The sequence below is a fragment of the Ricinus communis genome, chromosome 4 (assembly GCF_019578655.1).
Source record: "Ricinus communis isolate WT05 ecotype wild-type chromosome 4, ASM1957865v1, whole genome shotgun sequence".
In the NCBI taxonomy this organism is placed as follows: Eukaryota; Viridiplantae; Streptophyta; class Magnoliopsida; order Malpighiales; family Euphorbiaceae; genus Ricinus; species Ricinus communis.
This window is the reverse complement of record NC_063259.1, coordinates 24,639,931-24,653,419: the sequence shown is the minus strand read 5'-3', so window position 1 is coordinate 24,653,419 and position 13,489 is coordinate 24,639,931. Positions and strand designations below refer to the sequence as shown.

General features: G+C 34.7%; 2 protein-coding genes and 1 pseudogene across 5 annotated transcripts; 1 reads left to right on the top strand and 2 right to left on the bottom strand.

The window, feature by feature from the left end:
• Positions 1-1,607: 1,607 nt before the first annotated feature.
• Positions 1,608-6,200, bottom strand: LOC8284410 (RHOMBOID-like protein 12, mitochondrial). The gene is made up of 8 exons (XM_015716526.3): positions 5,718-6,200; positions 5,125-5,245; positions 4,658-4,777; positions 3,377-3,487; positions 3,107-3,148; positions 2,411-2,515; positions 2,282-2,323; positions 1,608-2,141 (listed from the first exon to the last, which is right to left on the bottom strand). The coding sequence occupies exons 1-8, from the start codon at positions 6,098-6,100 to the stop codon at positions 2,052-2,054; spliced, it is 1,014 nt and encodes a 337-aa protein (XP_015572012.1). The 5' UTR covers positions 6,101-6,200; the 3' UTR covers positions 1,608-2,051.
• Positions 6,201-6,203: 3 nt separating this feature from the next.
• LOC8284409 (transcription termination factor MTERF15, mitochondrial) lies at positions 6,204-12,332 on the top strand. 4 transcript variants are annotated; one of them, XM_015716523.3, is made up of 3 exons: positions 6,204-6,387; positions 6,504-9,593; positions 11,584-12,332. In XM_015716523.3, the coding sequence occupies exon 2, from the start codon at positions 6,585-6,587 to the stop codon at positions 7,935-7,937; it is 1,353 nt and encodes a 450-aa protein (XP_015572009.1). In that variant the 5' UTR covers positions 6,204-6,387; positions 6,504-6,584; the 3' UTR covers positions 7,938-9,593; positions 11,584-12,332. The 4 variants fall into 4 exon arrangements, with proteins under 4 accessions (XP_015572009.1, XP_048228706.1, XP_048228705.1 ...); XM_048372749.1 differs by having other exon boundaries at positions 6,204-8,281; positions 9,371-9,593; XM_048372748.1 differs by having other exon boundaries at positions 6,204-8,281; positions 9,365-9,593.
• On the bottom strand, positions 9,790-11,123 carry LOC8284408 (annotated as a pseudogene).
• Positions 12,333-13,489: the final 1,157 nt, after the last annotated feature.

The window sequence follows — 13,489 nt, the reverse complement described above, 5'->3', positions numbered from 1 at the left end:
TTAAAGCGTTTGATAAAAACTTAAGAAACATCAGCTGATAGTTGATTTAGTCCCAATCAGCTGTTGATATATCAGCTGATAGCTAATTTGAATTTTTATTTATTTGAACACTATTATTCTTATTAAAACTTATTAACAATAACTTACTTTAAATTGATCTCATATAACTAAATTAAAATTATTCTTAATAGTTAAATAATTATAATATTTAAATTATGGTATTTGAAATTAAAAATTTTTATTAGTAGAATTTAAATTTAAATTTATACATTTAAAATAATTTTTATAAATATTTTTAATAATAAATACAATTGAGCTAAAAAAATTAACTATAAATTTTTAAATTTTTATAAGTTATTTATATTAATTTATATTATAAAATATAATATAATAAAATAAATTACATTTAATAATAAATTATATGTTAAATGGTCATTTAACATACTAATAGCAACCGTTAATAAAATTTTATCAAATGTTTTAATCTACTAATCACCAGTATTGCTGAGGTGAACAAAACATTAAAATAGGGGACCAAGGGAAAACCAAATTCCATCTCACATTCCTACTTTATTTTCTTTCCCACCTTTATTTTCCCAAATCCCAAACAAAGTGTTAAAGCCTGGACATTAGCTCAAATTGGATAGAGGTGTAATAGGGTTGAAAAAGCCTGTACTTTCATGGTTGGTAGAACTTTATAATTGTGATCTTCTAAGCATTTGCTGACAAAAATTAAAGAAAGGGGTCTGTCTCTTATTGTCAATAAGAGCACCTGCCCTAAGGCCTTTGGATAGCTGCCTTTCATTAGGTTGTTGCATCACATCTCTGCCAAAGATTCCATGCCTCCTTCCAACAAGTAATCTTTGAATTACTCTGATATGACAGATTTTCTTTCCAAAAATAGGTAATAGAAGAAATAAATTTGAAGAGAGGAAAAGATTAAATTTTTATTATTCTTTTTTTGTCAAGAAACGCGACAACGACAACGACAACGACAACGACGAACTGTTTAAAAAATGATCTTTTTAAAATGTGAGTAGGTCGTTATTTTGAAAACAATTGGAGAGAATCACTGAATACTCAAGTGGCTACTTATGAAAGATAATAAATATTGTACTGAAGGAATTGAAAGACTATTATAATTTAAATATATTAGTATTTTTTGAAATAAATAGTAATGAGTTAATCTATTTAAAGCGAGTTTAAAACTATACAGAACTTTTGACCCGGTTGTCATTTTCTAAATAGCTGAATGCATTTTAAGCTTTGACTTGTTTACAAAACAAAACTCTGGTGTTTCATTTTCATTTTTATTCTTTGTAACCGCATGCATTTCGAGTTCTGCCATCTTTAAATGTACGTGTATCCGCAAGTTGCATTTGCAGGATCCTGTGGCCTTTCTACCCAATACATGCAACATTTATTAATGGCTTAGTTGCACGGATTATCTAAACCCTGATAAGCATTAGTTTCTAATCCATGTGCACTAATGGCAGACAAACATTTTCATATTAAATTTCATGCCATAGATTTGTCATTTATGTATTAAGCAGATGGAAAAATATATGCATCAATATGATATTCTGAAGTGCATCATGAGAGAGCCCTAAAAAGATTTCAGAGATAAAATTACAGAACTTTGGCATCCTTCAACAATACTTGCATATTCTCATCCATAAATTTAGGCCTGACCCCAAAACCCACCATAATCGGTCAACAGTTCATCAGGCCTGAATTTTGGACTAGAACCGGCCTGGAAGCAGTCGGCTAGAACCGGGCACACTTAAATGGTTGCCATTTGAAGGTTCTCGCTGCAATATAAAGATGTAAGGTTCTTCAAAATCTTTGCAGATACGAGCATTGTGCCACTCAAAAATAGAAACAGAATCCCAAAGTAGTGAGATACAAATTGCTGCTTTCTTAGATATTTGATGAAGCTATCCAGGTCTAATTACCAAAGCTCTCCACTGAAGTCTAAACTAACATCATAATTTTGACAATTTCGAAGCATGTAAATTGTTATTAGTAATTCATAAGTATCTCTCAGGAATTCAAAATCTTCCCTTCTTTATTCGAGCAAATGCTATAGCTGCAACTGCAGCACCTCCCAAGTGTGCTGATCCTGAAATATTACTATTTCCCTGCAAAATGAAATAACAACCAATCAACGATAAAACAAGAAGTAGAACGGAAAATATTTAGTTGTTTCCACACCCACAAGCGCATAACCAAACAGGCAAAAAAAGAAAAGTGATGAAGCATATGAAAGAAGAAAACCAACCTCAATAATCCTCAAAACATCTTTTCCAATCAAAAAGATTCCCTAGAATGAATGAAAGTCAAAAAATGTCAACATAATTCCCAAAATGGTCCAAAATAATCAATTAATTCTTTATCAAGGCAATCTTACCAGTAAAATGGCAGGAACTGGTATGATATAATTTAAGTAAAGAGTGGCTCTTGGATCCAGGAATATATCAAGCAGCATGACAGCGTTGACAGCCCCACTAGCCCCCTAAAAAGTACAAGCTTTCTCATAATGCATACGTTAAATTTTGCAAGTTATACTAAAGATCCATTTGCATGCACAGAAGATGAGAAAAACTAAAACTTTTCAGAACAATCTAAGATATTCATTTATCTCCAGAATAGATAAAAAGAAGCTGGTCACTATATCGCCCATGAAATTGAGTAGATAATGACTGCACGGCACAAATTAAGAATGTCCAGAAACCAAATTAAGCTGCTTATACATATTTAGGCACCAGACTAAGTCTTAAATATACCAAAATCCATAAGAACATAAATGGAACTTTAACAGTTACATGGAAAAGATTTAACATGAGAATTGGGTTTGACACTTGACATTTGATATTAGTCCTTGTTTCTCATGATCATTGTATTTGATTTCAGATATCGATTTGTTAAACCTATTTGTTAAAGGATTTCAAGTCTAATGTGCCAGAGGATAAATTCTTCATAAAATGGATTCGTTTCACATATTGATAATAACAGACCATCTTCGGGCAATTTTTACATGCCTAGTTTGACTAAACAGGAAAAAGAAAAGAAACTGGGTTGTCATAAACAGTAGGCAAAAGCATACCAATCCTGGAGTTCTTGAAGGGTCCATCCACATTCTATGTTCCTGTAATTAGCATTAAGTAAAGTCAGGGACAAAGATTTTTATAGCCCATAAAGATATGAACAAACCACTGTATGCTTTACAAAGAATTCAACAGGGACAATGATGCTGCAGTATACATATTATATTAATTTTCCTCAAACGATATTCAAATGAAATTTTCATGTCCTTATCATCACAAGAAAATGAGAATATTTATATAGCTGAATAGTTGTTGCTGAGCAGTTATACCTTTGTTGATAAAGCCATAAAGGCATGGTGTACCAAGTAGAACAAGGAACCACCAATAGCACCAGCTACATACAACTTTAGCAAGTATTCATGTCCAAAACTTCTTGCAATCTGGCCAACCAGAAAAGAGAAGGAGAAAAGTAGATGTGACATTGACATATTCGTATTTTAGGAACTAGAGGAAAAACCAATTTTATATAAAAAGGAAAAGGCACAGCGCTACGTAGAAATATATACATTATATTGGGCAATGAATTTTATGTTACAAAGGAAATGAAGTTTCATGTTTAAATGAAACAAAAGGAAGAATTAACTTGGCTGATTAATTCTCTATTCCAAGTCCCAACAATCAGTTTTAGAACAGAATCCTTTCCTACAATTCAGCATTTTTTGAACTGGTTCACTCTAAACAGGTCTAGGGTTATTCGCTCTGACCAAACAGAATGGTAAAAACTTAGATCAGAGAGAATTACTGCCTGACGAGTGAACCTGACTAAATAATCGCAAGCTTTTTAAATTTTATATTTGTTCGAGTTTGATTCGAAAATTTCAGTATGAGAATTATTTCCTTATGCATACCAACTTTATATAATATAAAAAGAAGAAAAAAAAAAAAGCTGTATAAATTTCACCAACTATCATTTTGCAATTTGTGGTTGATAACTCGATATTATGTAGTAACACACGGTTAAATCCAGAACACATATTGAGTGGGAGCAAATTCTTTTTGTTCCTATCACAAAAAGAGACATATATATATAGATATCCACACACACACATATAACAACAAATATTAGGAGCAGAACAATTTTTTTTAAAATGGGGCCAAAGTTCAGGGACTAAAGCAGAATACAATAAAAATACAGTGAACAGTGGAGGAAGTGTCCCCATTGCCCCACATGTGAATTTGCCACTGGTAACATAGATAGAGGAAATTTCATAAAACTTGCATCTGCTATAGCAACCCATAATTTAACCAATTATATCTATATCGAGCGACAATTCTGAATCTATGCCAAAAGAATCTTAAAACTATAAAGCGGAGGATACATGGGATGTTGCAATCCTAGTTATATTAAATCCAATCATGCAAATAAATGCGATGATATTAAAACCAGAATTTCCAAGAAATTTCTTTTTCCTTTTTCACACTGTCATCTTAGACTACATTTTTTCTTGCATGTTCAAAGCTAGATATTAAAATAAAAATATTAAGTAGACGCAGTTTGTAAGACCAAAAGGTTTGTAAACAAGAAAAACTTCCCAGTAATGCGATCTTACTTTCGTCCCGAAGAAGTAGAGTCCAATCATGTTAGATATGATGTGCTCCAAATTAATATGACTGAATGCAGAAGTAATAAGCGTGTGCACGCGTCCACTTTTGAAATTGTCCAAAGAAATCTGCTCAAGGCACATCAATAGAGTTAGAATGAAATGGAGTTTGAATTCAATTGTTGTTATCTTAAAGGGTTCTTTCTTCAACAGTATGGCAATTCATAACTAAGAAACATGCCTACACTAGTTGTGCCACTGCAAAAATATTCTGCCGTAAGACTACTCATTAATCAATATAACAGATAGCAAAATTTTGTTCAGTGTCATGAAAATGACACTACAGGCTTCTATAAGGTTGGCTTATCCTCACCAGTCCAAAGAGAGTGCCTCCTTGTTCATACAATGAGGGGTCTACTACAACTTTATAAGTGGCATCAGCAATGAACATCCTAATTCACAAACCGGGGACCTACCATAAAGTTTTCCGTCATAAATCTCCGATCGGCGATCCGCCATAGCACAAAGACCCCAACATTGGCTAAGATCAAGATCAAAACCATGTCATTTGGCGTTAGCTGATGGAGCCATAATCTCCTACAAAGAACATAAGACAGATTACTGACATCTATGATCACATGTGTTCAAGCCATAAAGTAACATTCTTTCTATCTAGTATTAGCTTTACTATTCTAGATGATAAGATGGAAAACGAAATTGACAATTTAGAGTATAAAAGAAGTTGTAAGCTAGTTTTCGAGAACTCCTGATTGTTAAGTGTAAATTACTGAGCTCTCCTCCCTGAAAGGAGTAATTTATGTGTTTGTTATTCAATGAAATTAGCTATTAAAAGCAAAATGGTCAAGTCTTAGCACCTAAATATTAAGCCATTAATAGTAATCAAGAACTCAGCATTATTGATCAAACTATAAACAAAATGTCTCTCTTACTAAAATTCGATATGAATTATCTAATTACATCCTCAGAGATAATGTTTAATAAAATCCAATTAAGCATCAAGAAATATTTGTATAATAAAAAAATCAAGTCACATATAACAACAAATTACCGGTTACGTCCAAAGGAACGAAAACTTGAATTAAACCCAGAAAATCTTCTAGCAAACAGATCACTAAATAATCCAACTTTACAATCTGTAAAGTTTTTGCTTGAGACCTTGAAATGGGTATTTGATAAAATTGACTTAAACTGCTTTGAAAGCAATGGGTTTGACAGAAAGCCATGAATTTTCCTTGAAAGTGTATAGTTTGGATGACATGAATAAAGAACTGGGTTTACTTGAGTAAAACTAAAGACACGATATTTTTTATTGTAGTTAGAGTAGCTTGGTTTGGCAAGAGAAGTGAAGGTTTTCTGTGGCTGAAAATGTTGTAAAAATGAGGAATTTGAATTTTTGGTTAGTTTAGAGAAGTTTGAAAGGAACCTATGCATTTTGTTTCTCTGTCTTTAGGATTTTAATTACAACAGAGAGTTCTCAGAACGGGTTCAAATTTTTTTATTTTTTTTGGTAAAAGAAACTAACTATTCTTTGCTTGTAGAACGTGGCAGGCAATAAAGATCAAACCAGCATTGCTGTAAGGGAGTTAAACGACATAACGTTTTGTTGTTTTACAGTCACTATATATCACTTGCTACTTTCTAGAAAATTGACAAGTTTAAATTTCTCCTTCTCCACCGCCACCACTGGTTCTATCTGTGTTTTTTCTTCTTGATGTCAGGTGTGTTTGGGTGTCTGCTTCTAGTTTTCTTATGCTAATTATCATTTCATTATTACCAGTTTATGGCAATATTAACATTGAAATTTCCGGTTTTCGCGGTGATGACTGATAAAAAGCAACGGAGCAGCAGCAGCCTAGGATTATGAAAAACCAAAATTAGCAAGTCTTCAGCAGTAAGGGAGCTTTCGACTTCATCGATGGTCACGAAGACCCTTATTAGAACCACACTCAGTCGGTTCATGTCACCCACAAAACTAATCCCCGCTCATCCATATGCAAGGACGCGGTTCCTGTCCACAAAACCCAACTTCCTAAATCAATCACAGTATAGGAAACATATTTCCCTTGCCAATATCTTCCAAAGGTATGGTTTCCCTCCATCCCAACTCCACAGTTTCATCAGTGCAAATCACTTTCTTTTGAATTCCAATTTACATGATATTGAGAAGTCATTGGGCATTCTGCTATCCTTCAAAATCCCACAGAAAGTTCTTGTTTCTTTAATTACTGAATGTCCTAGTATTTTGGATTTTGAATTTTTGAAGACATGGAAAATATGTTTTTCAAAATATCGGGATTTAAGCATTTCCCCATTGGTGATAAAGAGTGTTCTGGCACATTCTAAAAGGTTCCAGATTGATCCCGATGAGTTTGAGAAAAACGCAAATGTTTTAAAGGGTTTAAGTTTTAGTCAAGGCACTATAAGGAGAGTGTTAGAGGATTTTCCTGGAGTCATTACAATGAAAAGAAGTGAAATATATAGCAGAATTGAATTTTTAATGCGAACTGGGATTCCAAAGGATGAGGTTGAGTCGATTTTTAGTTCATTTCCTCTGGCTCTAGGATTTGGGATAAAAAATAGGCTGATGCCATTGATTGATGAATTTGAGGGTTTGGGTTTTAGCAGAGAGCTGGTTATAAAAGAGATCAAGAAGGAGCCACAAATCCTTGGCATGGAATTAGGTGAACTTTCAAGGTGTCTAGATTTACTTAATTCTTTAAAATGTCGAGAACCTATCAAATTAAAGATTTTGAGTGATGGAGCATTTAGGGCTGGGTTTGAAGTAAAACTAAAAGTTGATTACCTATGCAAACATGGGTTGATTCGTAGAGAAGCATTTAAGGTTCTCTGGAAAGAACCAAGGGTTATTATTTATGATTTAGAGGACATAGAGAAGAAGATTCAGTTTTTAGTGAACACAATGAGATTTAATGTTGGTTGTTTGGTTGATGTTCCAGAGTATTTGGGTGTAAGTTTTGAGAAACAGATTGTTCCTCGCTATAATGTAATTGAATATTTGCGTGCAAGGGGTGGACTTGGCGATGAGGTAGGACTGAAAGGCATGATGAAGTTGAGTAGGCTTAAATTCTACAATTTATATGTCAAGCCATATCCAGAGTGTGGAAAAATGTTTGGAAGGCTTTCAGGCGATGTTCAGGTTAAAAGACAGCATCCAGTTGGACTATGGAAAATGTTTAAACCTCAAATGCATCCAGATTCAAAAGAAGATGTAAAAAATATGAAGTCCTTCATGGAAGACCTAGTTTAGCAGAGACAATTGAACCTAAAGACTCTTCATTATTGCAGTTGAAATGATCATTCATGGGCTTCTTTCTCTTCCAATACTCGATGTGGTCCACTTATAACAGCTATTCTTCCTATATATGGAAAACAAGATACTTACTGGTGCAAAATTCTTCTCATTTTGTCAAATATATTGGACCAGCTGTGGAAATTGATTTTAAGAATTCCTGCAGAGGTGAAATTGGTGTTTGTTGGTCTGAACCATTGTTGTCATGAGATCTTGGCAGTTGTCCAAGTGCTGGCAGCTTTTTGGATAGCAGGTTACAATAACTTCGCTTCAAGGGACTATATGAAGTTGTGAACAACAAGGTAAACTAAGGGAGTCTCTGGTTCCTTTTTCTGTTGTCTGTTTTTGGTCACCACTTAAAAATTCAAAAAGAAACAGAAAATAACATAATAATACATTAATCTTTATTGTCAGTTTTTTATCATTCACAATATTCATAGGGAAATTTGTTGTTTCCCCACCTTCAGAGATTTGAGTTCTGTCTATTGACCTCAACAAGAAAACCCAAACTTAAAACTCCAAAAGAGGCAGCTTCTCCTTCTCTGTTTTGCTATCTCCATCTGTATTTTTATGTGTGTACTGAACTGATCTTCCACTTCCTAATTCTTACTGCTTTCCCTTTCTCTCTTTGCCGTTTGTGTATAAAAAACTTTACTGGCTTTCAGGGACTCCATTTATTATCATCTCTAATTTCCTTTTTATTTTCCTGCTCAATTTCCATCTCCAAGCCTTAATCCTCTGGTAGAGACATTCACAAACTGTCATATGTTTTGTCCAAGCCTCATGCCACTTTGCTTCTCTTTTTTTCCTATCCTAAATTTCTCCTCCGGTATCTTGAGATATGTCAAGTTTGTCTTAATCTTTGATATTCTTTTTGTGACTTATGTTGAATGTAATGTGGATAGTTGTATCGCGTGATTTGGAAATTGGATTGATATATTCCTTTGGATTAGCAAAATATATATTGCATCAACAAACTGATGTCTTTTTTTTTTTTTAAACATTTGCTAGGAAAATTTTCTATATTTTCCTGCTAAATGAAGTGTGTTTTCCATAGATTTGTTTTTTCTGGGTGCCTGTTTGTTACATGTGAAAATCAATAGCGATTATGTTTCCCTACTTTGCTTTGGCAAATTATAGCTTGTCTTGTAGTGGATGCTAGATTTTTATATGGAGTCGCATTCACATATTTTGAATTCAGAAAAATCATTTTGTTGTGGTTGTTTAGTCACATGGATTAAGGTTCAAAAGGTGCCTCTTCACATTTAGCTCTTAACTTATAATAGGCAACGGGGCAGTACTCATCATCTTCAGAATAATATTCTTCTTGTTATTTACTCCTCTGTTAACTCGTGTGCATGCCTAACTTATTCCATATATCTAAGAATTAGGTAGTGAAGTTTATCAACTCTTGGATACTTTGGAGCAGTGTTGAAGCTATGTCTGGCCATAGTCTAGGAGTTTCAACAAGATAAATGCCGCTCAGCATCTTTCCTAGTTATCATCTGCATTTTCTGAAAACAGTTCGTGGCAAGGAATTCATTAGAACTGAGCCTTCAAATTGCATTTGCACTTGTTTATTGAGATCAAATTTCACAGAAACCCTAAATGCAGGTATAAGAGTAGTATGGTGACTTGCATTTTAATCTGCAAGCAACTGTATTTATTTCTCACTTGTCAGTACCATTAGTAGTTTGATTTTGTAATGCATTTATTCTTCTTATGTGGAATTATTTATTGAGAAAATGCTAGCATGTTGCATCCTCATTTTGCTTCCTTAAGTTTAAAAAGTTAATTATAATCTCTTTTTATATGTGTAAAACTATTAACAAACGGTATCATAAAATTCAGGGCTTTGACACTTTAAAGGTAGAACTTTCTTGTCATTTTTGCACATAAGTAGCATAGGCATACACTAATTTATGGCAAATTTATGTGGATAGACATACCATATATTTTATTATTGGTGGCTGTAAGCTTCCAACGGTGGCTTGCACATGAGAGTTTGTTCCAAGGGTAGGTGGTAGCTTTAAAAGCTATAGAGTATGCTAGGGGCGTACACTTGTAGAAAGTAGAGGCCTCATTTTATAGAACTCATGCATACCTGAGAATATTGACACATATACCAGGCACGCCCATTGATTTCTCAGTCTTATAGATAGTGTTGTAAATTTGGAACTAGATTTCCGTTTTGGGTCCTTGCAATTGTCTCCTCACTAATGCAGCATAGATACGATCCTTGCTAAGAAGCTCTTCATGAGTGCCGCTTTCAGTTATCTGGCCATCAGAGACAACTGCTACAGTATTTGCACTTTGGACAGTGGATAGTCTATGGGCAATAACCAGAACTGTCCTTTCTTTCATTAGAGAATCCATGGCATCCTAAAATAGTTTAGCACCTGATCAGAACTTGTGCTCCAATTAAACCATAACATATGTTAAAGTAAGAAGACTGTTAGAATGACTTGTAAAATTGCACCTGCACTGGATATTCACTTTCAGCATCCAAGGCACTTGTAGCTTCATCAAGGAGGAGAATTCTTGGGTTCATCAGCACAGCCCTAGCAATTGCTATTCTTTGTTTCTGACCTCCTGATAGCCTTATACCGCGTTCTCCTACATAAGTTTGATATTTATCTGGAAATTGTGATATAAATTCGTGTGGATTTTCCATTTTCTGCAACCTCGCAACTTGATTAAAAGAGTTAAGGTATAAAGGATTAGAGACAGGACACTAAGCTGTTAGGAAGAGATAGAAATTTACAGCTGCATTTTCTATGTCAGTGCTGCTGACTTTACCCTCACCCATAGGCTATGTTCTCCTCTACAGAATAGTTGAAAAGAACAGGTTCCTGGCTCACTATACTGATCTGTACCATAAATAGCCTAGTTGATTAGATATTGATACTCTTTGCAAGAAATAGTGTAACATAGTTTTTAATTAATATTTTTCATTTTGCTGGTAATAGAAGTAATGGGTATATATGAAATTACTTTTCTGTGTCGATGTTCATGAGATATCTCTACTAAAGGAACGCCATTTAAGAGAATCTGTCCTTTGGTTGGATCATAGAACCTTTCAATCAGGTTTGCTAATGGGGTCTGCAGAATACAGATAATTAGTATATGAGGAACAGGAAGTAGAAAGCTAGTAACCCAAAAAAATGGAAAGAACTCTCTACTTTTTCTCCACAACTAGGACCGACGAGAGCAACTTTTGAGCCAGGCTGCAGCTTCAGTTTAATTCCCTGATATTCACAGAAGGGATTTCAGTAGACACAGTGTTACATCAGTAAGGCATATATATGCAAATTACATTTTTAATAGGTGATTAACATTACCTTGAGTACCATATGGTTGGGGCGAGATGGATAGGTGAACCAAACATCATCAAATTCTACTTCTCCATCTTGGTCACTATACAAGATCAATTATCAGTTTCAGAAATTCACATTTTCTAGAAACTTCTTTCTGGTCAATTTTGTTTTCAACTAATCATCTGTAGTTTAAAGTTTTATGCTCATTGAAAAATAACATTGGCAGAATTTGACCTAGTGTCACATCTTGTATTCAACTCTTAGTAAAATGGTTCTACTTGCTGCAGCATTCATGAGTAAATCAGAGGCCTGAAAGCAGATGACTAACCCCAAAGGAGACTTATTTCCCAACTTTGGCATGGATGGTGTCCTATCCAAAAGCTGAAAAACCCGCCTGCTGGCTCCTGCAGCTCTCATTGCTGTAGCATACAATCCTGAGAGCCCAGATATAGAGGCTCCAACTGCGAGTAGAAACAGGCCACTTGCATACAAAACAAAGAAGAAGAAGAAAATATCTATCTGAAGTAGCTAAAAGTATGCATTCAACAAAGAGGTAATTACCTGTGAGGCTGTAGAGGATGAAGGATGTAAGAGCACCGGTTGTCATAGAACCTGTTATTGTCAAATTAGCTCCATAAATCACTACTACAATAATCGACAACGTTGATGCTGCGTTTAGGCATCCAGAGAAGAGCCCAACCACTTTCTGAAGTAGCAAACAGCTGAGATTAAGAGACGCAAACAGAGTGCAGGGCAGGTTTCCATCTTTACTTTGTGCTCATCTATTGGGTGGGGCGGGACGGGATGAAGGGAAGTCGAGGTCAAATAATAAAATGGAACTCACAGCTTGCTTGAGTCCAAGCATCAATGTCTCTTCAACTTTCTCGGGATAGCGTGATATCTCGTACTCTTCTTTCGCAAAAGATCTGACCACCCGTATAGCACCAAAAGATTCCTAAGCACCAAATAGACAGTTCACATGTATTTCAACATTTGATTCGAATGAGTAATGCTTTCTAAAGAATGTTTATGACCACCAGATGTTAGATCGGTAGCACAATTCTCTTGCTCCCAAAGTTTTTAGATTTCATCAGAATTTCTTAATAGCATTTCAACAACATGATGCTGCAGAACTGGATCCTTTGCTTGAGCATCATCATAAAGCAAAAATGCCTCAATCTTTATCAACTGTGTGAACTGATTTTAGAGAAAGAAAAACATATGGCCTAATTTCTCTTCAGGGTCTTAGTGTGTACTCCATTTATGCATGATATATTAGCAAATTTTCCAGTAATGTGAATGTTTGTTCAACTTTTCACCAGGGAGAAAAAGACGAGGGCTTGACCTGCCTTTCACTGGGTATTTCATCAGCAGAATAGGATCAGATTCATAGTATTTCATCAGCAGAATAGGATCAGATTCATACTTCTTAATCCAACTATATTCATTACTGAATGCAATTCTAACATAAAGAACTAGAGCAGGTTGAAAGTTCGCATAAATAACTACCTTTGTCATGTCTTCCTAGTATTGCTCTAGAATCTTGCTATTGTCACCTTTAAATTTCTATTTTTCGATGGAGGGAGAATTAACGCAGACATGTACCTGAGAGAACCATAATTATAATAATGTAGACATTTATACCTACAGCAACTGAAGCAGCAGATGCAGCTGCAGCTCGAGTTTTTCAACCGAGCCACGACCCTTTTGCTAGTGGCAGAAAATAGCCATGCCCGCAGTGCTGTGCAAACTGAACTGAATGAAAGTTTAAAAAGAAAAAAACAAAAAACGAAAGTATTGTTATGACATTTCTTAAACCCCTGAAAAGGCCAGAAAAAGAGTCATCTGATTATGTTTGACTGCAATTGTCTTCTTTTTTCAATTATTGCATCACTTAGTTTTGCAACATAAAAAATAGAAATCGAGTGCCAATGCGTTAAGATGCGAATTCTGCAGCATATTCCCATAGTAGTTATCTGATTATAACATTTGTTGTTGTTGGACAGGATAATAAAGCTGAAGTAAAAAGATTATCGGTCTCGCAAGCTAGTACATGAAGTGAATCTGTTAGATATATAGGAAGTAAGAATTCTTGAACAGAAGGAAACATTAGCCTTACCCAACTATGACAATTACAAAGATTTCTAGTATGGTGTTCTTGATGTCATCCAATGCTTCAGCTTTCTCTTCAGG